Source organism: Muscardinus avellanarius (assembly GCF_963383645.1).
Source record: "Muscardinus avellanarius genome assembly, chromosome: 16".
Lineage (NCBI taxonomy): Eukaryota > Metazoa > Chordata > Mammalia > Rodentia > Gliridae > Muscardinus > Muscardinus avellanarius.
In genome coordinates this window covers 880,283-905,342 of record NC_137802.1, presented here as the reverse complement: position 1 = coordinate 905,342, position 25,060 = coordinate 880,283, and the positions used below count along the sequence as shown (strand labels likewise).

Below are 25,060 nucleotides of genomic sequence, written 5' to 3'. Positions count from 1 at the left end.
GCCCCCCAAGCGAGGGTTTGACGAGCGCCCACCGCGCCTAACTCTGTACAGTCCGCCAGCGGGTTTCAGTCTTCCACTGCGCGCCGGGCGCGGGCGCACCTGTTACCCCATAGTGGAGGCTGAGAGGAGGCCACAGGTTCACGGACGTCAGCAAGTGGCGCGGCTCAGCCGCCTGGCGAGACTGCGTTGAAATGAACCGGGGCTGGGTGCAGAAGGCCGGGTGCGGCCCCAGGGAGGCACCGGCGCGCCTCTTCTGCTGGTTACCGTGCCAGCTTCTCGAGTCGGAAGTTTCCCCTCAGTTCTTTCCCTTACGGATTCTCGCAGGCCGCACATTTCCGAGTACACCTCTGGCTGCTCACAGTTTACTGCCAAGCTTAACCCGTCACTAACGCGGCGCAGGTTTTACCCCAGCACATTTTTGGGCACTTACCCCAGGCTTTAACTCACAGTCTCTCATTCAATTGCAAATTCATGTTTTCCTTTTCGTTTTCTTGCAGTACTGGGGATGGAACCCAGGGGCAGTCTCCTGCAGAGCCCCACCCCCAGCCCTGGTTTTTATTCCTTTTTTTGCGGGTCTGGGGATGGAGCCCAGGGGCATTTGACCTCCGAGCCCCACCCCTGCCCTATTTTGTATTCTTTGCTTTGAATCCGGGTCTCACCGAGTTGCCAAGGGCCTAAGTAGCTGAGGCTGGCCGCGCACCGCGATCCCCCGGTCTCAGCCTGAGTACGGGGATTACAAGCATGGCCACCACGCCCGGCCTATTTTTTATTCTTTATTCTGAAACAGGGCCTCACCTGTAAGATTGTATGAGCGTGTGTGTGTCCAGTCGCATCGAGACACGCCGAGATCCATAATAAGTCTTACGGATATCTTTATTCGTGGGGGATCGGCCTCCAGCCCCCGCGTGGCTGCGGGGGCCGGTGGCGGGCGGGAGAATGCCTCCCTCCCTCTCCGGGTCCTCTCTGAACTCTGCTCCTCTTATTCCGGGGCGGGAGGGCTCCACCTCCTAGCTCCCGGCCCTGCCCCAACCTTACATCACCGAGTTGCCGAGGGCCTAAGTAGCTGAGGCTGGCGGTGAACTGTGATCCTCGTGTGTCAGCCTCCTGAATGCCGGGATGACAGGCGTGCGCCACCCTCGGCTCATGTTTTTTTCTTTCTTTTTCAGTACTAAAGATGGAACCCAGGGGCATTCGACCTCCAAGCTACACCCCAGCCCTGTATTTAATCTTTATTTTGAAACCGGGTCCCGAGTTGGGAGGGCCTCACTAAGCAGCCGAGGCTGGCCGCGCACCGCGATCCTCCGTCTCCGCCTCCTGAAGCTGGGATGGCAGCCCCACGCCTGAAGCTGGGATGGCGCCCCACGCCCGGCTTCGGCTCATGTTTTTATTTAGGTTCCTTTTCTTGGTGGTGGTGCCAGGGATTGAACCCAGGGGCATTCTACCTCTGAACTGCACCCCGGCCCTAAGTTTTAGCTTTCTTTGGGAACATGGCCTCACCGCTCGCTGAGCCTGTCTTCAACCCTCTGGGCCTCTAGTCTGTCTCCCAAGCACTGGGGCTCCAGGGCTGAACCACCAGAACCGCCGGGCCTGCCCAACTTTTTTTTTTGGTACTAGGAAGGTACCCGGGGCTTTGTACCTCCGGGCTACACTCCCAGACCTAGTTTCTACTTTACTTGGAAACGCTCAGGAGCCTCGAGCCTGAGCGTTGAGATTCCCTGTGGCCTGGTGGCCGTCTCGTTTCTTTGGGGTGCGAGGGGCGCCCCCGAGGCGCTCTCCCTCGAAGCCGCCACCTGACCTTTCTTTACTGTTTTGAAGCAAGGGTGTGCTAGGTGGCTCAGTCTTGCTGAGTGGCTGAGCTCCGCCTCGGCCGGCCGCGGTGCCGACCCTGGAGTCCTTCCTCTGGATTTTGGGTTTTCTCCTTTTCATTCCTGTGGCAGGCGCTCGGGTTTAAAGCACAGTTTACTTTGTTACTCTGCCCAGAGGTCCGTACACGGCCATACGCTTTCCTCTGGGCACTTCTTTGGGGCCTATGTAATTTATTTTCAGTGCCGTCCCCACGCGATCCTCCGGTCTCAGCCTCCCAAGTTCTGGGATTACAAGCGTGCGCCACCGCGCCCGGCTCCTAGCCGTTTTTTAAAGTTTACTCAAAGGCTAAGAATGTTTCTCTAAGTGCTACTCTGGACGCAGCCCGGGTTTGATTACATACTGAACACTGAATTACCTTTCAGCTTTTAAGGCCTTTTCACCTTTTAGTCGATCCTGTTAAACATGTCATGTTGTGGCTCCTCCGGGGAGCGACTTCACTGCGGTCTCCCTCCCGAGGCGGGCTGGGAGGCGCCGCCCTCTCAGGCCGGCTCCGCTCTGAGCCTGGGCGGCCACTCCAGGCGACGGCTGCGCGGTCTCCCTCCCGACCCAGGGGGATGCGGGCAGGATACAAAACAGACGGCGGTGGCCGGGCTCAGACCCTCTTCCTTTAATACAAATTCCATTTATCTACATACACCGAGGTGGAGCCGCCCAGCTGCTTCCGTCAGAATGAACGTCGAAAGCTGCGGTGGGCCGCTCTCACACAAAGACAAAGCTCGCTCGATCGCTCGGGAGGGAGGGAGGGCCGGCAGCTCCTTCACGCTGCCCCGACGCCCGCGGTCCCGGGTCCCGTGGTCCCCGGGCCGGGCGCATGGCCCTCCTGCGGAAGCCCTGCGGGGCGGCACGGCAGAGCCTGGGGTGCGGCTCCTCCAGGCGGTGTCCCCACCCCCTCCGCGCCCTGCGGGACTGTCTTTGATATGTCTGACAATTTTTTAAAAAGTAGGGAAGAAAAAAAAGGCAGAAAAGAAAAAGTAGACAGGAGGCGGGGAGGCCCCCTCCCCGGATGGCGGGGCCGTGGGCGCGGGCGCCAGAGACAGGACGTGTTCTAATTGTGTAAAAATAGGCTGTCTCTGCACAGCGCCGACCGCAGAGTGGTTCTGGATGCTCCGACAGGCCAGTCTTGTTTCTTCTTAAAAAAAAAAAATTCAAAGAAAAATAATACACTATTTAAAACAAAAAAACGAAAGAAGCGTCACCGGACACTGGTACGTGAGAATTGGAAATCGAAGCCGGGTGTGGCCCGGCTGGCGGCCGGCGAGGAGGCCCCGGCCGGCCGGCCGCCTGGGGTGGGATGTCCGGTCCGGCCCACCAGCCTGCGCGGCAGGAGGAGGAAGGAATGTGCCGAGTGCGCGGCCGTGGAGGCGCCCGCGGCCGCATGGCTTATGTTGCATAGTGGTCGAAGCTCCCCAGGTACTCCAGCGCCGCCTGGTAACAGAACTGGTACTCGTCCTGCAGGGGGAGCGCAGCGTGAGGCCGCCGCGCCCGCGCCCGCCAGCCCTCAGCCTGGCAGGTGGCCTCGCCAAGCCCCGAGAAGCCCAGACCGCCCTACCGCAGCCGGGAAGCTCGCTGGTGCCTTTGGGGTGTGTGGGGAGGGCCCTGGGGAGGGCACCCTGGGGCGTCCCAGCCCTGGGCTACGCCCTCAGGCCCGTTCTATTTTTGTTTTGAGATAGGGCCTCGACCCGCGCTCCTCCCGCCTTGGCCCCCAAGCCCTGGGCTGCCCGGGGCCCCGCCCGCTGGGGGTCAGGAAGGTGAGTCCAGCTGGGTCCCGGGGCTGGAGGAGCCCTCGAGGCCGCTGCGCTCCACGTCCAGCGGGACCGGAGGCGCCTTCCCACCGCGAGCCTGTTTCCCGCCGGACTGTGCAGCTGGACTTGGAATGGGCGCGGCGGGCGGGCGTACCTCCGTCTGCACCATGGCCGGCCGCTGGGTGCGCAGCATCTTCACGGTCTGGAAGACGTCCACCACGCCCTCGTAGCGCATGCGCTCCAGCACGATGCTCAGTGTGACGAAGACGCCGGTGCGGCCCACGCCGGCGCTGCGGGGAGGTGCGCTCAGCCGCCGCCCCGCCCGCCCGCGCCCGCCCGCCGGCCCCGCCCGCCTCACCTGCAGTGCACGGAGATGGGCCCGTCCTGGCCGAACTGCTCCTTGGTCTTGTGCACCTGGCCGATGAAGTCGATGAAGCCCTCGCCCGACTTGGGCACGCCCTGCTCGGGCCAGTCCGTGAACTGGAACTGCCGCACCGTCCGCGACTGGCCGTCCTGCGGGGCGAGGGGCCGCTGCCAGTGCCGCCCGCCCGCGCCGGCCAAGCCCGCCGCCCTCTGTGCCACAGCCCAGCCAAGGAAGCAGGGCCTTGCTGCTTCAGTGACGCCGTCCTTGAACCTGCCATCTGCCCTTCTCAGCCTCCCCAGCACTGGGGCGACAGGCGTGTGCAACCGGGACCAGCTACCATTTTTGCTTTCTTCTTTTTGGTGCTGGGGGTTAAACCCAAGGGCGTTCTCCCTCCAAGCTACAGGGTCTCACCAAACTGCAGAGCGCCTCTGAAAGTAGCTGAGACTAGCCACAGACCTGAGGTCCTCCCGCCTCCGCCTCCGCAGTACGGGGACGAGGAGTGCACACCACCACGCCTGCACCTGACTTGTATTTTTTATTTCTTTGAGGTACTGGGGATGGAACCCAGGGGCATTCTCCCTCCAAATGACACCCCCAGTCCTACTTTTTATTTTTACTTTGACACAGTCTCACTGAGTTGCAAGGGCCTCGCTAAGTGGCCGAGGTTGGCCAGGAACCGCGATCCTCCGGCCTCAGCCTCAGAATGTTCAAGAGCCAAACGACCACAAGCCGCACCACCACGCCCGGCACCACCACGCCCGGCACCACCACGCCCGGCTTCACGGTTTGCTTTTGAAACGGTCGCACTCGGTTCCTGGGAGCCTCCCCGGGTGCCGAGGCTGGCCCCCAGCCTGTGGCCCGTCCCAGCCTCCCCCGCTCTGGCAGGACGGGCGCCCCACTCACCCTGGCGTCTGTGACCTTGAACTCGCGGAGGATGTACTGCGGCATGTTGTACTCGGCCATGGGGTCCACCACAAAGTACTGGTAGCGGGCGGAGCGCTCGGCGGGCCAGTACTGGTGGCACTTCTCCTGCGGGGATGGCACCGTCAGCCCCCGCCCGGCTGCCCCGCCCGGCCGCCCGCCCGGCCCGGCGCTCACCCGGCCCATCTCCCGGAGCCTGGTCAGCATCACCACGATGGTGGAGTTGTTCTCCCACAGCATGCGCCAGAAGTCCTCGGTGGTCTCCGCCAGGGGCCCCTGCGTGGCGATGTAGGCCTTCTGCTGCCTGTGGGCGGGGTGGGGGGGTGGGGTGGTCAAGGCTGGCTCCTCAGCCGGCAGCTCCCCGCCTGCCCGGGAGGACGGCCGGGGCCGGGCGGCACCTGTAGCCGTCGAGGAAGCTGGCGTTGATGTAGTCGGAGCCCTCCACGCCGCGGATGGGCTGCAGGCACACGCGCGTGCTCTCGTAGGGCATCACGTTCACCAGGCGGTTCTTGAACTTGTTGCAGGGCAGGTTGGCGCTGACGAAGCGGGACGTGTGGGCCTTGGAGCTGGCCAGGCGCTGCGGGCGGCAGCAGGGCGTGAGCGCGCGCTTGCCAGGCCCCCGCCCCCACCCCGGCCCGGCGCGCACCTTGAACTCCAGCTCCATGCCCGTGACGTGCTCGCCCGGCCCCACCTGCGCCAGCTTCTGGATGTAGGCATAGAGGCTGCGCGCCGGCACCTCGGTGTTGCCGCAGCCCACGGCCTCCAGCAGCGCCTCGTGGATAAAGCTGTACTGGTCCTCCGTCTGCACCATGTAGTTGCGCTGGGACCGCATGAGCGTCACGTGGCCGTACACGTCCACCGTCTTCTCGGGCCGGATCCGCTCCAGCATGGCGTCGATGACGATGAAGCAGCCCGTGCGGCCCACGCCGGCGCTGCGGGACGGGAGCGTGGGGTCGGGGTTGGGGTCGGGGGCGAGCGTGGCCCAGGTGTGACTTTGCGTGTGGCCGTGGTGCGGAGCGGCCGGGAGCACGGGACGGGGTGCGGCCTGGGGCGGGGCGGGTGCGGAGGGGACCGCGGCCGCACCTGCAGTGGACCACCACGGGGCCGGCGTCCGGCGGGTTGCAGGTCTTGACTCTCCGCAGGAAGGCCAGGAAGGGCGTCGGGTATTCGGGCACGCCGTGGTCAGGCCACGCCGTGAACTGGAACTGGCGGACCTCCCGTTTCTCGCTGGATCCATTCTGGGGAGAAAAGGACTCGGCTGGCACCGCCCTGCCCGGGGTGCCGAGGACGCCTCAACTCGCTCCTCCGCGGGCGGGGCCTCTGAGCACCCGGCTGCCCCGGCCCCGGCTCCTTCCACTCACAAGCCCCACGGTGGTGGGCAGCCCCCGCGGGCAGACAGCTCTGCCCTCCGCGCTGGGCGCCGAGCCCCGTCCTGCCCTGGCCTCCCCACACCGCTGTCTCGGGGCCGTCACTAGCCCGTCTGTCTCTGCGTGCTGAGGGCTCCCGGGCCGGAGGGCGGGCTGTCGCCCACCTTGTGCAGGGAGAAGGTCCGCACGCAGAACGTGGCCAGCTCGATGGTATCCAGCAGCGTGACCTGGATGAAGCCATAGGTGTCCGTGCCGCGGTTGGGCCAGTACTGGTCACACTTGACCTGTGGCGGGCGAGACGAGGCGGTGAGCGGTGGCCGGAGGGCGCGGCCCGGGGCGCGGGCAGCGGCCTCACCCTCGACTTCTCCTCCAGCCGGGTCATCATGACGATGGTGGCCGAGCGCTGCTCCCACACCATGCGCCAGAAGTCGCCGAAGGTCTCGGGCAGGGGCCCCTGTGTGGCGATGTAGGCGTTCTGCCGCCGGTAGCCGTCCACGTAGTTGGCGTTGATGTAATCGCTGCCCACGATGCCTGCGGCGAGAGGCGGGCGCTGGCCCCGGCCCCCACTCTCTGGGAGCGCCCTTCTCCGCCCGCACGATGGTGTGGTATCCCTGTCTCCCACGCCCATAAATGTCCCCGGATTCTCCAAAGTAATTCCTAGGCGGAACTGCCCCAGAGAGAGGCGGTGGGGTAGGTGGAGTAGGGGGCGCCATGTTATGGACAGCAGCCATCAGTTGAATACCCATCCGAAGGTGCCAGCGGCCCTCCCAGGGGCCGCCGGGAAGCGGCGCCGCAGCGCACACTACCTTCGACGGGCTGGAGCACGACGCGGGAGTGGTCGTAGGCGATGACGTTGGCGTAGCGGTTCTTGGGCTTGTTCACCTCCAGGTTGGAGTGTTCCCAGGTGAACTGCTGCCCGGGGTCGATGGACTGCGGAGGGAGGCGGCGGCGTGAGGGCGCGGCCGGCGAGGGCTCGGCGCGCGGGCGGCGGGGCGGCGGGGCTCGCGGGTTCTCACCTCGTACTCCTGAGAGAGCTTGAGGCTGTCGTTGGCCTTGAGGTGCTCGGTGTGTTCCGCCATGTCCGCGATGGGGATGGGCGGGTGGCTGAGCATGCCTGGGGGAGCAGAGCCCGTCAGAGCCTGGGGCGGGGCGGGGTCTGGACGAGCTGTGGTTAGAAGGGTGGCGGGCGCCCACGGCGGGAGGCTCTGGGGAGGCACCAGCGCAGGTGAAGTGTCCCGGTTCCTGCCCCGAGGGAGCAGACGGGAGGGTCCCGAGCGCTAGGCCCCCAGCGGGCGGGCGGGGTGGGGGCACGGGCGTGAGGACCCCGAAGTCTCGCCAGACACGCAGGTGGGGCTGTGCCCGCCTGGGCCTGCTGCCCGGGACAGGGCGCTGCGGGCGGCAAGAGCCGCGTGGTGAGCCAGATGCCAGGGCTCCCCGCGTCTTAGGGGCCAGGGAGCCCTCCCCAGGCACGGGCCTCGGCTGCGCGGTCACCACCAGCCGGCCTGCCCCCCCTCCCTGAGGCTCCACTACGCGGCGGACAGACGGACAGACGGGCGGAGGAAGCGAGACCAGAGACACGGAACTAACTTCCAAAGAGAAACCCCGGCTCCCTGAGGGGGCTGCTGGGACCCGCGTCTGCAGAGACAGCAACAACACGGCGGTGAGCGACGCAGAGGGCGGCGGGCTGGCGGTCCACGCCAGGGCACGCGGCTGCCAGCTGCGCGGTGCCAGGCTCCTCGCCACACCCGCCCCAGGCCATGAGGGAAGGTGGGTGGGACAGCGGCCATCGTTAAGCACACGCTTCCAGGCCTCGCGTGGGTGGCAAGGCAGAGCCCTGGAGGTGAGGTGGCGTGTCGGGGCGACACAGCGCGCTCTACACGGTCCCTAAACACACACACTGACGGCCTCACTCCAACAAGACCAAAGTGACGAGGAAGATGGCGGCGCAGCAGGGCCGAGGCCCGCGGAGGCTGCGAGGGTGCGCACAAGCAGAACGCTCACTGGATGAAGCCGACACAGCGGGTCAAGGCCGGAGCCTGCGTGCGCCATGCCCTCAGGCTGGAGCCCGGGTTGGGCGCGCAGCCCAAAACTCCCAGAGCGGAGAAGCCAGTGAGGGCGGAGCGAGCGTGCCCGCGCCCGCAAGGAAGGCGGCCCCGGGCTAACCGTGAAATTCAGCTGGCGTGAGCCCATCAAGGGGGAATGGGGGCTTGTGAGTCCTGGCTCGACCGAGTCCTCCCGGGCGAGGCAGGCACCATTTGTGTGCCCTGCTGGGAGCGCGTCCGAGGCCGGGGTGCCGAGGCCGGGGACCACGCTCGCCCTGTCCTGCCCGGAGCGGTGCGGCTGGTTTTTAGGTGTCCTTAAGCTCCTGCAGCCGTCAGTTAAGTGCAGATGTACGGCAGGCAGCCTGGCTGGGCCGTATGGCAGCCACCCAAGGAGAGATCGGCCGGCCCCACGCCGCGGCTGGGGACCCGGGCCCTCACTGCCCGCTTCCTCTGGCACGGCACGTACCCGGCGTCTGGAAGTTGATGCGCCTCAGCTCCACGGGGTCCTTGGGGTGGTGGGGGGCGAGGTCCGCGTTGTTCAGCAGGCACTTGGCGCGGGGCTCCGAGTCCTTGCGTTTGCTATTCGGGAGCGAGGGGCCGAGGTGAGGGCCGGCCTCGGCGCCCGCGCCCCCGCGCCCAGGGCGGCCCGCTCTCACCTGTCGGGCTTGCTGCTCCCGAGCGGAGGCGGGAAGAGAGGGAGGAGAGAGGGAGGAGAGAGGTGAGGGCGGCGGCCCGTCGGCGGGCCTGGGGAAGCCGCCCGCCCGCCCGCCCGCCCCGGCTCACTTCTTGTAGAGCAGGATGGCGATGACGATGCAGATTATAAAGACGACGGCCAGCACCGGCCCCACCACCCAGATGAGCCCCTCCTCGCCGTCCACGATGGGCTGCGGGTCGGGGCTGTCCAGCTGGAAGGGGTCTGAGAAGGGGCTGGCGGCGAACGTCTGCGGGCGGGACGGGACGGCGCCGTCAGGGCCACCCCCCCACGGCCGCTCGCCGCCTGCGCGGCAGCAGAGCCCAGGACGCCTCTCGCCACTCACGAGCCCCCTCGGAGCCCCGCGCCGGGCGCAGCCCAGGGACACACCGGGTCGCTCTTCTTCAACACGGCAAGCACAAAGAGAACGTAGCGGTGGCCGGGCTCCAGGCCCCGGTTGTCGAAGCCGCCATACTGCTTCTGGTCCCCGGGGTGGAAGGCGGCGGGCAGGGTGGAGAAGCGGGCGGCGATGTAGGGCCGGGGCGCCTCCAGCTGGCGGGAGTGCCGAAGGCTGCGCCGCTGGAGCCGCGAGACGTCCAGGAGGAGCTGCAGGCAGAGCGGGCGGTCAGAGCCGGCGGGAGCCGGGCCCGCGGCGGGCAGGACCGCGCGCCTCACCTCCTCCAGGTCCATGTCCTCGGGGCTGCCCGGCGGCATCAGGAACTGGCCGCCGCGCGCCTTGCGCAGGGGCACCATCACGATGAGGTAGCTCCTGTGAGACACGGCGGTCAGCGGGCCGCGCGGCCGAGCCGCACCCTCTGCCCCAGGCTCACCTCGGGCGGTCTAAGCCTCTGCGCACGCCTCAGAGCCCCAACTCCAACGCCCCCACGTGCGCGTAACCCAGGTCTCTTCTCCCAACTGTCCCCTCACCAGGCCCAGAACCAAACCCCTCGGGCCCGGCGTTGCCCAGTAAAGGGTCAGGCACGCGGGCAGCAGGCAGAGGCGCTTACAGGCACCCCAGGGCTCAGGGCCCAGGCCGGCGCGCCTGGCCCGCGGACGGACGGGCACAGGGCCGGGCGGGGCGGCTGCGGGGTGGGGAGCGCGTACTGCACGGGCACCGGGCTCTGGCCGTCGGGCAGGTAGACCAGGATGAAGCCGTCGGCGTCGGGCTTGGGGGAGACGCTGGGCTTGCCGCTGAGCAGGTCGAAGGCCGTCCAGGCCGTGACGGTCTGCTGCAGGCCGCCCAGGCCGCCGCCGCGGCTGCTGAGCACGAAGTTGTAGAAGGTGTGCGGCCGGAGCTGCGTGATGAGCTTTGTGGTCGTGCGGCCGTCCACGTCCAGCGTGTGCCCGTTGTACTGGATCTGCGGGGCCATGCGCTCAGCCGGGCCCGGCCGCCCGGCCTCCCTGGAGCAGCCCGCCACGACTCCGTCGGGGCGACTCCGCCTCACCCCTGCCCCAGTGCTGACCGAGCCCAGCCTGGGGCTGGGCGGAGCCTCAACTCAGCCTCCACCTGACCCGAGTCCACGCCAGGCAGAAGCCAGCGCGGAGCTCCGCTCTTCCTTTTCATTTCTGGGTAGCACCGGGGATGGAACCAGGGCCATCGGCCTCTGAGCTCACCCCTGCCCTATTTTTCGTTCTTTATGTTGAAACAGGGCCTCCCTGAGTTGCAGAGGCCTCGCCAAGAGGCTGGGGCTGTCTGCGAACCCAGATCCTCCTGTCTCAGCCCCCCCCAATGCTGGGGTGACGAGCGCGCCCCCACGCCCCACTGTCCTTTTCTTTCTTTTGTTCCTAGGGATTGAAACCAGTAGCATTCCACTTCCTGACTACATCCCCAGCCCCATCCCTGACCTGGCCTCTACCCTGCCATCCTCCCATTTCAGCCTCCCAAGTGCTGGGACTAAGGCCTGCGCCCCCACGCCCGGCTCCGGTCCTAATCCGACTGAGCCTACATCCCAGCCCAGGGCGGCCCCGCCCCGCCGCGCCCGCCGCAGTGGGCACCTTGTAGGGCGTGGGCGAGTTGTAGTTGTCCGGGAATTCCCAGCTGAGCAGCACGGAGGTCTTCATGACCATCTTAACCCTGAAGTTCTTGGGCGAGACTGGGGAGAGAGGAGAGCGCAGGTGAGCGGCGGGGCCGGCTCCCCGCGTCCTGGCCCTTCCTGCCTGGCCCTGGCGCTGGCTCGGCCCTGCCTGCCCGGTGCCCGGCCCTGCCGTGGGAAGCGGCGCGGCTGCAGATGGAGGGCGGGCGGTGCCCGAGCTGTCCCACCTTTGCACACGCCGAGCCTGGTCCCTGGTCCGCTGGCCTGAGGTCCTGCCACTTACCTGGGGGGCGGGGCCCGCTGGCACGTCCCCTACCTGGGTCCTGCAGGAACGCGCGGTAGCGCAGCGGGGGGCTGTAGGGGCCAGGGCCCCGGCGCGTGTGCGCCCGCACTTGCAGGTCGTAGGCCGTGCCGGGCTGGAGGCCGCGCAGCGTGAGCTGGTTCTCGGCGCCGGGCTCGGCGGCCGGCAGCTCAGTCTCTCGGGCAGGCCCGGCAGCGCCGGCCTCCCGCATGGCCACAGTGTACTTAACGATGGCGCCATTGCGCTCAGCCGGCACGGGCGGCAGCCAGCGCAGGAGCACGGTGCCGGCCGTGGCGTTGCCCGCGGCGCCCAGGATCTGCGGGTGGCCGCGGGGCGCGTCCTCAGGGATGCGCAGGACCTGGGCCGCCTCCTCGCCCAGCCCGCCGCGGCTGCGGGCCGCCAGCCGGAACACGTAGGTGGCGCCCTTGTGCACGCCGCGCGCCGTGTAGCGCTCCTCTGTGGCCGGGAACTCCAGCGTGGCCAGCGGCGTCGTGTCCTCGCGGCCGAACTGCAGGCGGTAGCCCAGCACCGGGTCCTCGGCGGCGCCGGCCGGGGGCTCCCAGCGCGCCAGTAGGCCGCCCTCCGTCTCCTGCACCGACAGGGTGGGGCGGCCCAGCACTGCGGGACAGGGTGCGCGTCACACTCCAGCCGGGCGGCACCCTGGGGCCGCGCCCTCGGGTGGGGATGGCGTGCTCCTGGCACGCATGCGTCCACACCCCACCTCCCCCGCCCACAGACAACCCCAGGTGCTGAGGTTGGCAGGACAGGCCGGAGCAGCCAGCAGGGGAAACCGAGGCTGCCGCAGCGCGGAAGGTGTGGCGGCCGAGGCTGCTGGGCGCCCACCTGCTCCCTTGGTCACCACCACGCGGGGCTTGCTGCGGGCGCCGTCGCCCTTCATGGTGTAGGCGGCCACGGTGATGGAGTAGGCCGTCTCGGGCTGCAGGTTCGTGATGACCATTTCCTGCGGGCAGAGGCTGCTCAGCGCCCGCCCGCCGCTGCCCCACCCCCAGGGTACGGGACGTGCACAGGGGCTCATGCAGAGACGAGGAGGAGCGCATGCAGCACAGCCCGCCGGAGGGGGCCGGAGGGGGCCGGCCAGCGAGCGGGCCCAAGGCCGTCTCCCCAGCGACGCCCAGCTCCTATCCTATCCGCCTCCACCCCGCCGCCGCCCCTCTTCCCTTCTCGCGGGTCTCTGGCCCCAGGACTCTGGCCCGACTGCACCCGCTGCTCCTGCCGCGGTGGCCCTGCGCTCGCTCAGGAGAGCCGACTGCCCCGGCGTTGGGGATTTTGCCAGCTGGCCACGGAACCGCTGCTACTAAAAACCAAGCTGGGCAAGCTGACCACCCATACTCTTTCTCCATTGCGGGTCTGGGGACGGAACCCGGGCCCGCGACCTCCGCGCTCCACCCCCAGCCCCAGTGTTAGTCTGAGTTGCGGAGGGCCCTACTAGGCGGCGGGGCTGGCCGCGAACCGCGAGCCTCCCGGGTGCGGGCGACGAGCGCCCCCGCCGGCCGTGCACGCCCTAGGGTCGGCGGCAGAGCCCCAGCGCCTCGCTCGGCCTTTGCTGCCCTCGGCCCCCTCGCGGGGCGGGAGTGAACCTGGGGGCCCGCCCTCCCAGCCGCGCACCGGGCCGGTTTGTAAATCTCATTTTGAAACTGGGTGCAGGCTGCGGAGGCCCGGAGGCGGAGGCCGGCCTCGAACCCGCGCCGCTCCCGCCGGCCGGCCGGCCCCCGCGCGTGCGCACGCCATGCAAGCTCGCAGGGCGCCGCGCGGTACTCACGTATTCGGCCGTGGCGTCCATCTCCCACTGGGAGCGCGGCGGGGGAGAGAGAGGTGAGCGCGAGGCAGCGCGGGCGCCCCCCCGCCCCGCGGCACCCACCTGCGCGTCGGCCAGCATGACGTCCTTGATGCGCGGCGGCCCGCGGGCCTCGGCGCCGTCCATGCGCACGTAGTGGACCTGGTAGCCGCGGATCTGGCCGTGCTGCCGGCCGGGCGCGGGCGAGCGCCACAGCACGCGGACGGCCGTGGCGTTGAGCGCCTCCGCCTCCACCCTCCGCGGCGGCGCGCTGGGCACTGGGGGGAGGGGCGCGTCACCGGGCGCCGGCCGGCCCGCCCCGCCCGCCCCGCCCGGAGGCCGCGTGGGTGTGGCCCCGGACCACGTGCCCTCGTGGGCGTGGCCCGCAGGTGTGGACTGCGTGGCTATGGTGGGCGTGGCCTGCAGGTCCTCGCCAATCGTGGGCGTGACACGTGGCCCGCATGGGCGTGCCTTCAGGGCGTGGCCGCGACACGTGGCCCTCATGGGCGTGGCCATGTACTAGTGGCCACACTGGGCATGGCCCTGCAGAGGGCGTGGCTGAGCGACACGTGGCCCTCGCGGGCGTGGCCTGTAGGTGTGGACTGCGTGGCTATGGTGGGCGTGGCCCGCAGGGCCCTCGCCAATCGTGGGCGTGACACGTGGCCCGCATGGGCATGTCTTCATGGGCGTGGCCGCGACACGTGGCCCTCGTGGGCGTGGCCATGTACTAGTGGCCACACTGGGCATGGCCCTGCAGAGGGCATGGCTGAGCGACACGTGACCCTCGTGGGCGTGGCCCGTAGGTGTGGACTGCGTGGCTATGGTGGGCGTGGCCTGCAGGGCCCTCGCCAATCGTGGGCGTGGGCGTGACACGTGGCCCGCATGGGCGTGCCTTCAGGGCGTGGCCGCGACACGTGGCCCTCGTGGGCGTGGCCATGTACTAGTGGCCACACTGGGCATGGCCCTGCAGAGGGCGTGGCTGAGCGACACGTGACCCTTGCGGACGTGGCCTGCAGATGCGCCTTATGGGCGTGACCGTGACACCGGCCTGGTGGGTGTGGCCCCGCAGAGGGCGTGGCCTCGTGGGCGTGGCCGGGCTCACCGTCCTCGTCGGTGCGGACGACCACGGGCGAGCTCTCGGGCCCCGGCCCCACCTCTGTGAGGGCCACGGCGGTGATGCGGTACTCGGTCCACTTCTCCAGGGCGTCCAGCAGGATCTGGGTGACGGTCGGGGGGATGTCGTTCACCTCCTTGGGTTCCGGGTCCTCCGAGCCCAGCGGTCGGTAGCGGACGCTGTAGCCCACCAGGGCCCCGTTGTGAGTGTCCGGCGGCGGCGGGCGCCAACTTACCAGAATGGCGGTGGAGCGCAAGCTGGTGCACTTAACGTCTTGAGGGGGGGCGGACGGTTCTATGGGAGAGCGCGGGGCAGGGGCGGATGGGCGGGGAGGGCGGGGAAACAGAAGATGGGAAGAGAAAATAAAAGAAGAAGATGGTAACAAACGAAACGGAACAGAACCAAACCAAAGGGAGTCAACGGAGGTGGGATGGGCGGGCGGGCGGGCGGGCGCCCGGGGGGCTGGCCAAGAACCCTGCGCTGCTCGCGCCTGCCTGGCACACAGTAGGTGTCCTCCTGCTCGGGCGCAGCAACCTCCCAGCCCGCACCTGCACGTGCCGCGCCAGTTACGCTACGCTAACAGTGCGCCTCTGTGCTGCGTACCTACTAGGTGCCAGGCACCAAATGCCCAGCGGGGCAGCAACAGAAGCCCCATCTGTTGACCTCTGTGCCAGGCGCCACGTAGGTTCTCGGAAGTGAAGGCCTCTTCTTGTTAAAACGCCTACTACGTACCAGGCACCATATGCCGAGGTGAATGGCAATAGACACCCCATCTGTTGCGCTCCTACTATGTGCCAGGCACTTCTCAGGGACTCTCAGAGCAGCAACTGCCCCTCGTGCTAACATCCCTAGCAGCCGGCAAGCACCACATGCTGAGGGCGGCAGTGGTCGTCCACCCGTTAAACGCGTGCCAGTGCCAGGCACCTGTCAGGGACGCTTAGAATCTTGGAGGCCTCTTTTTGTTAAGTACCCACTATGTGCCAGGGACCATATGCTAAGGGGAATAGCTACAGACGTTCCATCTGTTGCGCTCCTACTATGCACCAGGCACTTGTTAAGGACTCAGAATAGTAAAGGCCTCTTTTTGTTAAATACCTACTATGTGCCAGGCACCAGATGGTAAAAGGGATAGCAATACAAGCCCATCTATTGAGCTCCTACTATGTGCCAGGCAGCGTACGCTAAGGGGAATAGCAACAGAACTCCCCTCTGTTGAGCTCCTACTGTGTGCCAGGCACCGTGTGCTGAGGAAATAGCAACCGAAGTCACATCTGCTGGCACCTACTGTGTGCCAGGCTCAGAGAGTAGAGGCCTCCTCTTAGTAAATATAAACTATGTGCCAGGCACCAAGTGCCAAGCGAAATAGCCACAGAACTCCCCTCTGTTAGGGACCTAGCGTAACACCACACGCTTGTCAGGGGTCTATTTCCTCAACACCTACTATGCGCCGGGTGCCATGTTCCAGGGGGGCTTGCATTATAATAAAACCGTACCTCCTGGGTGTCCGGGTGCCAGGCACTGCCAAGCACGTGGCAGAACGTAAGCACCTCAACTCACTGAGCGGCTGGAGTGAGGTGCCTCCCCGGGGTGCACTGGGCACCCACTGTGCGCCCGGCACTTTGCGGGAGCGGCACCGGGGCTGCTGCGCGGTGGGGCCGGCTGAGGGCCTCGCGGTGACGGGAGACGCGGCCCTCGGCGCCCACGCTCCAGGCCAGGCTGCTCAGGCCTCGGCTACTGTGTGGACGGATTCTAGGGCAAGGGCACCAGCATCCCCTCAGGACCCCGCCTGCCCTCACTGGAGGACACGTACCGCCCGTGTCCTGAGCACCTACTGTGCGCCCCTCCGCAGCCAGGCTTGGACTGAACGTGCTCTGGGCGCCAAGGTCTTTGCACATACGGCGCTGTGCTGAGGCACTACTGTGTGCTGGGCACAACACCGCGCCAATTACTGATAGGCAGCAGGCGTCACTCATTGAGTTCTACTGTGTGCGGGGCACAGGAACAGTCCTTCAAGGACGGGTGTGGCGTCGGCATCGACGCGGCGCTGACCGGTGCCAGGTGTGTGCGGAGGCTTTGCTGAAAACAGCGGCCGTCCCCACATAGTGAGCATTTCCTGTGTGCCAGGCGCGGCGCTCGGGCTTTATGTAAAACAGCAGCCGTCCCCACGTGCTAAGCACCTACTGTGTGCCAGGCGCGGCGCTCGGGCTTTATGTAAAACAGCAGCCGTCCCCACATACTAAGTACCTACTGTGTGCCAGGCGCGGCGCTCGGGCTTTAAACAGTGATAGCCTCCACATATTAAGCACCCACTGTGTGCCAGGCACTGGGCTGGGGCTCTATCAAAACCAGCAGCAGCCCCGCGTGCTTTCCCGTGTCGCGCTGGGGATTTACCCCGTGATGTTCTACCTCCAAGCCACACCCTACCCCAATTTTATTCTGTATTTTGAAACAGGGTTTAACTTGCAAGGAGCCTTACTAAGATGCTGAGGCTGACCTCAACCCTGGATCCTCCTGTCTCTGGGATTAAAGGCGTGCGCCACCATGGCCGGTTACATTTTTTTTATTTTGAAACGGCGTCATTAAGCTGGGAGGCCTGCTGAGCGGCGCGGCTGGCCTTAACCTGCAATCCCGCCTCAGCTTCCCACGTGTGGAGATTACAGGCGTGTGCCACCACGCGCACACATTAAGCACCTCCTGTGTGCCTGCACGGGGCCAGGGCTTCATCAAACCAGCAGCAGTCCCACATATTGAGCACCTACTGTGCACTAGGCACTGTAGGGAGGGCCTAGTAGTGTTTTAGCACCTACTGTGTGCCATACTGAGCGCTGCAGCGGGCTACGAGAACAGCGCACACCGCTTATGTGCCTTCTGTGTGCCAGGCCCTCTGCTACGGACTTCAAGTGTCCAGCCAGCCCCTGGCACTCGCTGGGCCCCACTCGGGCGGCGCTACGGGGCTCACGGTGAGTCACTGCGTCCTACACCGCGCTGCACCCAGCCCAAGATTTTATTCTTTGTTTGGAAACAGGGCGTCCCTGCGTTGCAGAGGGCCTAAGCAGCTGCGGCTGGCCTGAACCGCAATCCTCCTGTCTCAGTCTCCAAGCGCTGGGATCACAAGCGGGCGCCACCTCGCCCGGCAAGAAACTGCTTTTGATCGGCACCCAAGAACACTGTACGGTGCTCGGCCTTCCAGACCTACTGTGTGCCTGGCAGCAGGCCAACATCTTCACAAGCCACTGACAAGCACTCCTGCACACCAGGCGTTGTGAAGAGGTCTGCGGGGTGAGCGCCCAGAGCCCGAGCCGGCTTCTTACAAACCGCCGACTCCTCCCCCACACTGGGCGGAGCACTAGGCTTCACACGGCACTGCGGAGCAGGCCGGTGCCGGGCAGTGCTACTGTGGGCAGGGACGGTGGCACTGGGGACGGAACCTGGGGACGTTCTACCTCCAAGCTGTACCTTTTTTTTTTTCTTTGGTGGTCCTAGGGTTCCTGGAAGCCCTTCTACCTCCAGGCTACACTCCCAGACCTATTTTTACTTTATTTTTTAATATTTTTTTTTTTTTTTGGTGGTCCTGGGGTTCCTGGAAGCCCTTCTAGCTCCAGGCTACACTCCCAGACCTATTTTTACATTTTTATTTGGAAACAGGGTCTCCTAAGCCAGCGCGCGCGGCTGGCTTCGAACCTGCGCGGTCCTCCTGTCCTGCCTCCCAAGCGCGGGGATGACAAGCGTGCGCCACCGCGCCCGGCCAAGCTATACCTTTTGAGCCCTGCTTTACGTTTTATCTTCAAACAGGGTCTTGCTAAATTTGACACAGGTCTTGTAAAGCTGTCAAGGCTGGCCCCCGACCTGCGATCCTCCTGCCCCAGCCTCCTGAGTGGCGGGGATGACGGGCCAGGGGTATGTGGAGGGCTTTGGCAAACAGAAGCCATTGCTGCCATGGTAAACACCTACTATGTGACTCCCAGGCACGGTGGGACTTCAGGACTGGCCTCCACGTGCAGAGCCCTACCCGGGGCCGAGTCCTGCAGTAAGGGCTACATGGCGTGTTCTGCGCACCTACTGCGCGCCCTGTGCCTTCATACAGCGGGTGGTGCCCGGCGGTGCTGGCGTGCTGGGCACCTGCTGCCGCCCGCCCTCCCCGGCTCGGCTCAGCTCCCACAGCCTCGCGGGGGCGCCAGCGCACTGCCTGGGTGTCAGGCCCCGTACCGGGGCTTTCACCACCCTGCAAATCCTCCCGGGGGCCCGAAGCGCCCCGCTGTACAGGTGAGGAAGCCGCCGCGAGGAGCTTGGCACCGGCCGGCGGCGGGCGAGGGCACAGACGCGGCTGGGGCTGGTACCCGAGCAGCTGTCGGCCTCTCTGAGGGCCAGGCGGCGGCGCCTGGCTCGACGTGGCGGCTCTTAGGTGGCGCCGGCCTCGTGTACTAGTGGCTCCTGCGTTGCGCTCTATTCTTATCTGGAAACGGCCTCACTCAGCAGCTGCCATCGTCCTGCCTCGGCCTCCCAGCCCTGGGACGGGCGCCCGCCGGCCTCTCCTGTTTCCTGGGTGTGGCCTGTGGCTGGCCGGGGGTGATCAGAGCCCCAGCCCGAGCCTGGACGGCCCTAGAGGTCGCCGAGCCTTCCCCAGGCACTCGTCTCCCTGGCTTTCTGAGGGCCTCTCCAGGCGGCCAGGCCTGGCCTCCAGCCGGAGACCCTCCCGTCTCAGCCTCCCGAGCACTGGGATGCTGGGCGTGCGCTGCCGCCCCGCTGCCCTCCCCACTTCTTGACCAGCCGCCCGGATCGCAGTGGCCCCGAGGGTCAGGTAGGAGTGGGAACACCAGCTGGGGCGGGTGCCGGGGAGGATGGATTTGCTGAGAAAGGAGGAGGAAAACAGACAAAACCGAAACCATAAGAAAACAAAACACGACGTGATGGTGGTGGTGATGGGAAAATCATAATAAAGAAAGAAAGACGCCTTCCAGAACGTTCCCAGGCTGGTCACCTACCTTCCGCTCTCGGACTGCTAACTTACAAGACTTTCTTACGAGGGGCGGCGCAGAGCGGGGGTCTCGGCGACCCCGGCGGCGCGCTGGCCTCCACCTACCCTGGTCACTAAGCAGCCCGGCCCGGGGACACGCCTGGCCCTGCGCCTCGCTGGGGCAGGGAGTGGGAGCCCTGTCCCCGCTCGCCCGGCCTGGAGGCGCCGACGGCGACGTGGTGGTGGGGACGAGCGAGCCTGCGGACACCAGCTTGTACTCACCTCGGTGACACCGCGTGGCCTCGGGGCGCCCGCCGCAGGCCACCCTCACTGACCACCTCACACGGACCTGCACTCTGAGCGCCCGGGGGCGGCGGTGTCCCGCCGGGTGGACGGCGCCGGCCTGGCCCGAGACCCTGCGCGCCCGGCTGGGGAAGGATGAGCGGTGCGGCTGCTCCCAGCGAGGGCGGACGGGCGACTGCACTGTGGCCGGGCAGGAGGGCCGCTGCGGCCCCGCCAGGGAGCCTCCGGGACCGGGACCGGGACCGGGCGGCGGGCCTAGCCTCCCCACAGCCTCAGCAGCGCCGGGCTTGGCTCGGGGTGGCCCACGGAAGCTCGGGCAGCCGGGGCGAGGCGGGCCTGCGCCACAGCCCGCTCTGCAGGGTCTGGCCCCCCGCCCAGGGCGCCCAGACACGTACTGGACTGCAGCGTGCGCTGCCGCACCGCCGCCGTGAACGCGCCCAGGCCCTGCGGCGAGCGGGCCGCCAGGCGGAAGGCGTATTCCGTGTTGGGCTTGAGGTCCTCCACCACGAAGGCCGTCGTTGGGTCGAAGGTCCTCGCCACCTGGCCGGAGAGAGGAGCGGGGATGGAGGCAGACCAGGGCGAGGGAGCCGCGAAGGGGAGGGGACGAGACGGAGACAGAGACGGCACAGACGGCCGAAAGAAACGGAAGGGCGAGACAGACGGCAGCCCCGCGGCGGCGGCGCGCAGTACCTCTCGCCCGCGGTCGCCCTCCCGGAAGAGGAGCTCGTACTTGATGACGCTGTCCTGGCGCGGAGGGCTCCAGGACAGCCCGATGCTGGTCTCAGACTTGGCCTCCGCCCGCAGGTTCATGGGCTGGCCGGGCACTGCGGGGAGGGGCGAGGAGAAATGGCGGGAGGCCCTCACGGCAGAGAGCGCCCGGCTCCCCGGCTCCGGGGGCTCCGCGCGCTGCCATCCCGCGGCGCCCGGCGCCGTCCACCTCCGCCCCCATCGCTCTAGCGGTGGGGCGCGGCGCTAAATCCTCCCCTTTGCGCCCACCCCAGGGTCTCCCCGCCCTCTGCAGCGAGGGAGGGAGCTCGGAGGCTTCTCCAGAACAGAGTCCCCGCGGCCCGGCCTCATCCCTCGGGCGGTGCCCACCTACGATCCCAGTACTCGGGAGGCTGAGACGGGAGGATCGCAGGTTCACGGCCAGCCTCAGCAAGCGGTAAGACTCTCATCAGCCTAGCGAAAACTGGTTTCAAAATAAAACAGGGCCGAGGAGGGAGTCTGGAGGTCTGGCCCTGGGTTCAATCCCCAGCACACACACCAAGTCTAGACCCTAAGCCAGGTATAGTGGCTCACATCTCTGTAGGCCCAGGACTTGGGAGGAGGCTGAGGCAGGAGGATCACAGGTTCGAGGCCAGCCTCAGCAACCTGTTGAGGCCCTCCACAACTCAGACCCTACTTCAAAATACAAAACAAAATGGAGATCGGGAGGTGTGGGGGTACAGCTCAGAGGCAGAATACCCTGGGCTCAGTCCCAAGTACCACACACACACAAATAAAATAAACTCGGGGGAAACCGAGAGGGCGGGGCTCTGCACACCCCGCGGCCGCCGAGCCCTGCGGCCGGCGGGGTGAGCTTCTCACCTCGGGCTGCGCGAGGCCGCCTGGCTAGTGATCTGGACGTGGCAGCTCGGGTCCCCAGCGAGATCAGGGGACTGGAGATCCCGGGCGAGGTGCAGGGGTGACGCAGGCGGCCGCGGGGCCTCCGGGAAGGCAGAAGACTCGGCCTTGGGCGCCTCGCCCGCCCGCCCGCCCCCGACGGCACCGTGGAGTATTTATCCTGTGCTACTGGGGACTGAAGCCGAGACCCCCCCCCCCGCCCTTTTGAAGTTTTCTGGAAGACAGTGTCCCATTCCATTGCGGAGTGTTTTGCTGGTTAGCTGAGGCTGGTCTCAAATCTGCAATCCTCCCGTCTCAGCCTCCCATGTGCTGCGTTGACGGGCACGCAGACAGCAGCACGAGCCGTTCACCCTTCTGCCTGGTGAGCCCCGCCGACCCGGACGGCCTCCACTCTAGCCCTCTCCACTCGGAGGCCAAGAGCGCCGTTTCCCTTTTCTTTTGTACTGGGGATCGAACCCAGAGGTGTTCTGCATCTCAGCTATACCCTTAATCCTTTTTTTATTTATGCTGTTGGAGATGGAACCAGGGACGTTTTACTTTTGAGCTACATCCCAGCCCTGTTTTAATTTAGAAACAAGACCTCACTCAATTGTGAGATCTCACTGAATCGCTAAGGCTGGCTGGCTGCAAACCTGGACCCTCCTGTCTCAGCCTCCCCAGCACAGGGATTACAGGTGTGTGCCACCACACGCAGCTTCTATTTTATTTTTATTTGCAACAGGGTCTCATTAAGCCAGGTACACCACGCCCAGCTTTATTTTTATTTATTTGGTGGTACTGGGGATGGAAACCAGGGGCCTTCTACCTGCGGGCTATACTCCCAGACCTATTATATATATATGTATATTATTTGGAAACAGGGTCTCTTGAGCCAACTGAGGCTGGCTTCGAACCCGTGCGATCCTCCTGTCTCAGCCTCCCAAGCGCAGGGATTACAGGCGTGCGCCACCGCGCCCGGCTCCGGCTTTTTGTTATTTTGAAAGAGGGCCTCACTAAGTAGCTGAGGCTGCGACCCTCCTGTCTAATCCTCCCAAATGCTGGGATGACAAGCGTGCACCGCCACTCCGGCTAGCCCTATTTTACCTAGAAACAGAGCCCCGCTACTTGCGGAGGGAGGCCCTCCCGCCTCGGCCCGCCCCCGTCGCGCCAGCCTCACCTCCCTGCTGCGTCTTGACCTGGATGGGGTCGGACAGCGGCCCGTCGCCCACGGAGGTGAAGGCCAGCACGCGCACCGTGTAGGTCTCGTCCTCCAGCAGGCTGCCCACGGTGGTGAGCAGGCTGTCGTCCACGTTGTGCTTCTGCCAGGCGCCCACGGCGCTGTCGGGCTCCATGGTGTAGTAGACGCGGTAGCCGCGGATCAGCCCGTTGGGCTCCACCGGCTCCTCCCACTGGATGATCATGGTGGACGCGCTCAGCATGCGCGCCTGCACGTTGCGCGGGGCGCTGGCGGGCGCCTGCTCGCCCGTGCGCGTCACCACCGACTCGCTGGGCGGGCCCTGGCCGATGGAGTTGACGGCCGACACCCAGACCTCGTACTCGGAGTTGGGGCTCAGGCCCCCGATGCTGTAGCGCGTGGTGGTGACGTCCTCCTTGATCTGGTACGGCCCGTCCTGGCTCTTGGACTTGTACTCGATGACGTAGTAGCTCACGGGGTCCGGGTTGCCCGAGTCCCACGTGATGGTGATGCTGGTGGCCGTGTTCTCCGTCACCACCGGGGTGCCCGGGGCTTTGGGCAGCGCTGCGGGGAGGCGCGGGCACACGTGAGCGGGCACTGCGCCCAGCCTGGCCCCAGCCCGCCCTCCCTCCGCCCCACAGCCCCGGGCCGTGGTTTCTTTCTTGGGGATGCTGGATGGAGCCCAGGGTGGTTCTGCCACCGAGCCACACCCCCAGCCCTGCATTTATTGTTATTTTTTTTGTGGTACTGGGGGTGGAAGCCGGGGCCGTTCTACCTCCAAACTACACCCCAGCCCTATTTTTTATTCATCATTTGGAAACAAGGTCGCACTAGATTTTGGAGGGCCTGAGTAGCTGAGGCTGGCGTGAGCCATGATCCTCCTGTCTCAGCCTCCCAGGTACTGGGTTGAGGAGCCTGCGCCACCACGCCCGGCAATAGGATCTTGCTAGACTGCTGAGGCTGGCCTGGAGCCTGTGGGCCTCCTGCCTCAGCCTCCCCGTCCTGGGGTGACAGACATGCGCCCCGGCTCTTCTCAGTGCTGGGTAGCGGGGTGCTTACATTTCACTGTGATCTGGGCCACGGCCTCGATGACGCCCAGGCTGGACATGGCCACGCACGTGTAGTTGGCCGAGTCCTTGACGTCGGTGAGCTCCAGCACGTTCCGCCCGACCGGCATGTCGTCCTCGGGGGTCAGGTCCTCCGCCCCCTGCATCCACTTGACGTAGGGCATGGGCGAGCCCACGGCCACGCACGTGATGTTCACGTTGCCGCCGGGCATGATCTCGTGGCTCATGGGCAGGATGGAGAAGCGGGGGGCCACGCGGCGAACTGGGGGCGGCGGCGCGCAGATCACAGAGAGAAAGGGGGAGACGGGGCGCACAGCAGACAAGAAAGAGAAGCAGGAAGAAGGAAGGAAGGAAGGAAGGAAAGAAAGGGAAAAGCAGAAAACCATTTAAATACACACGGGCTGTCTCTTCTCCCGGCTCATCCCCCGTGAAAAGCAAACGGAAAACCAAATCAAAAAACCAAATTCCAACACAAAGAAACCAAAACGTCAAAGGAAGGTACTTCACGAACGAGAGGCATCGGTACAGAAGACAGGAAGCACTACTTCATAGCAAGGGTTTCAGAGGCCGGTGCTGCTCACAGCACAGTCGGACACAAAAATTTATCAGCGGCTTCTCATCTCTGCGGGGGCGCGGTGTCGGGGCTGGCGGGCGGGCGTCACCCCAGGGGCCGCCCTCGGGCGACTCGGGGCGCGGGGCATCCCACCCACTTCTCCCAAGAAGATGAGAAACTCTGATGAAATTTTTGTGGTTTTGGGTATAGAAACCCTTTAAAAAGCTTCTGTCGGATCCGACAAGTGTCCATCGATAGATGCAGCTCTCAAAGGTCACAAACACCATGCAACGTAGGTTCAGAGAGAGAGAGAGAGAGAGGGAGAGAGAGGAGAGGGGAGGGAGAGAGGGAGGGAGAGGAGGAGGGCGTGGGGGCAGGAAGCCGGGGGCAGAGCGAGGTGAGTGGACGGACGAGCGGGGGAGCGGGGCGGGCCCAGTCCACGCTGCTATCCTGGCAGGCGTGACCCGGCGTGGCGGTCACATGGACATGGCGGCCCTGCGGGACCGTGGTGACGGCAGAGTTGGAGCGAGGGGCTCCGGGGCGGGGCGTGTGCTGTGCGTGCTGGGCGGGGAGGTGGTGCCACCTTCTGCCCGGACCTCGCAGACCACGAAGGCGGCTGGAGGCACTTCGGGGGGCTCCGTTTTCGGAAGTCAGGGGAGTTCTGGGCGGGCAGGGGCCTAGCAGCGGTGACTGGGACTCCCTGGCACACCCCGTCCTGCGGGTGCGTCTAAGGGGAGGTCTCGTGGCAGGAAGCTCAGCCCTGACCCCCTCCCCTCCGCTCCCGAGTGGGCGCCAAGAAAGAGGGGCTTGGCAGGGTGGGAGGGGCCTTCAGAAAAGGAAGCCCCCCGAGAGTCCAGAGTCTGTTGGAGGACACAGAATCCAGGGCGGAGGCACCGCTGGGGGATGGAGGGAGGGACACGGGGTCATGCAGACGGATGGACGGACGGATGAGCGGAGGGAGTGGGGTGTGGGTGTTGAGATGGGTGCGTCCTGGGTGGAGGGCGGGACTGGGACAAGGGGGTCCGGCTGGCAGGCATGGTCCAGGCGGCCCACAGGCATCCGCAGCAGGGCAGAGGAGATGCCGGCTGCGTTGTCATGGAAACGGAACACGATGGGGGGGGGTGAGCATTGGGGAATCTAATTAATCCAG

The 25,060-nt window shown here is 66.0% G+C and overlaps 1 protein-coding gene across 7 annotated transcripts in view; it reads right to left on the bottom strand.

Annotated features, from left to right (window-relative positions):
- Nucleotides 1-2,996: 2,996 nt before the first annotated feature.
- Nucleotides 2,997-25,060, bottom strand: part of PTPRS (protein tyrosine phosphatase receptor type S) — a gene marked incomplete at its 5' end in the record, with an annotated part of 38,882 nt that continues 16,818 nt past the window's right edge. The window contains 29 exons of one of the 7 annotated variants that reach the window (XM_080713567.1): nucleotides 2,997-3,315; nucleotides 3,763-3,898; nucleotides 3,967-4,121; nucleotides 4,876-5,001; nucleotides 5,071-5,197; nucleotides 5,292-5,470; nucleotides 5,540-5,825; nucleotides 5,977-6,131; nucleotides 6,425-6,544; nucleotides 6,616-6,791; nucleotides 7,067-7,190; nucleotides 7,277-7,374; nucleotides 7,848-7,895; nucleotides 8,769-8,881; nucleotides 8,959-8,970; nucleotides 9,086-9,243; nucleotides 9,384-9,599; nucleotides 9,669-9,762; nucleotides 10,098-10,351; nucleotides 10,989-11,086; nucleotides 11,343-11,945; nucleotides 12,171-12,288; nucleotides 13,108-13,134; nucleotides 13,207-13,400; nucleotides 14,225-14,530; nucleotides 19,889-20,033; nucleotides 20,184-20,317; nucleotides 22,273-22,854; nucleotides 23,350-23,619. In XM_080713567.1, the coding sequence (XP_080569693.1) occupies nucleotides 3,247-3,315; nucleotides 3,763-3,898; nucleotides 3,967-4,121; nucleotides 4,876-5,001; nucleotides 5,071-5,197; nucleotides 5,292-5,470; nucleotides 5,540-5,825; nucleotides 5,977-6,131; nucleotides 6,425-6,544; nucleotides 6,616-6,791; nucleotides 7,067-7,190; nucleotides 7,277-7,374; nucleotides 7,848-7,895; nucleotides 8,769-8,881; nucleotides 8,959-8,970; nucleotides 9,086-9,243; nucleotides 9,384-9,599; nucleotides 9,669-9,762; nucleotides 10,098-10,351; nucleotides 10,989-11,086; nucleotides 11,343-11,945; nucleotides 12,171-12,288; nucleotides 13,108-13,134; nucleotides 13,207-13,400; nucleotides 14,225-14,530; nucleotides 19,889-20,033; nucleotides 20,184-20,317; nucleotides 22,273-22,854; nucleotides 23,350-23,619 (5,123 nt within the window). In that variant the 3' untranslated portion in view covers nucleotides 2,997-3,246. The remainder of the gene's footprint in view (nucleotides 3,316-3,762; nucleotides 3,899-3,966; nucleotides 4,122-4,875; nucleotides 5,002-5,070; nucleotides 5,198-5,291; nucleotides 5,471-5,539; nucleotides 5,826-5,976; nucleotides 6,132-6,424; nucleotides 6,545-6,615; nucleotides 6,792-7,066; nucleotides 7,191-7,276; nucleotides 7,375-7,847; nucleotides 7,896-8,768; nucleotides 8,882-8,958; nucleotides 8,971-9,085; nucleotides 9,244-9,383; nucleotides 9,600-9,668; nucleotides 9,763-10,097; nucleotides 10,352-10,988; nucleotides 11,087-11,342; nucleotides 11,946-12,170; nucleotides 12,289-13,107; nucleotides 13,135-13,206; nucleotides 13,401-14,224; nucleotides 14,531-19,888; nucleotides 20,034-20,183; nucleotides 20,318-22,272; nucleotides 22,855-23,349; nucleotides 23,620-25,060) is intronic. The other 6 variants (XM_080713569.1, XM_080713568.1, XM_080713570.1 and 3 more) reach the window with 6 other exon arrangements.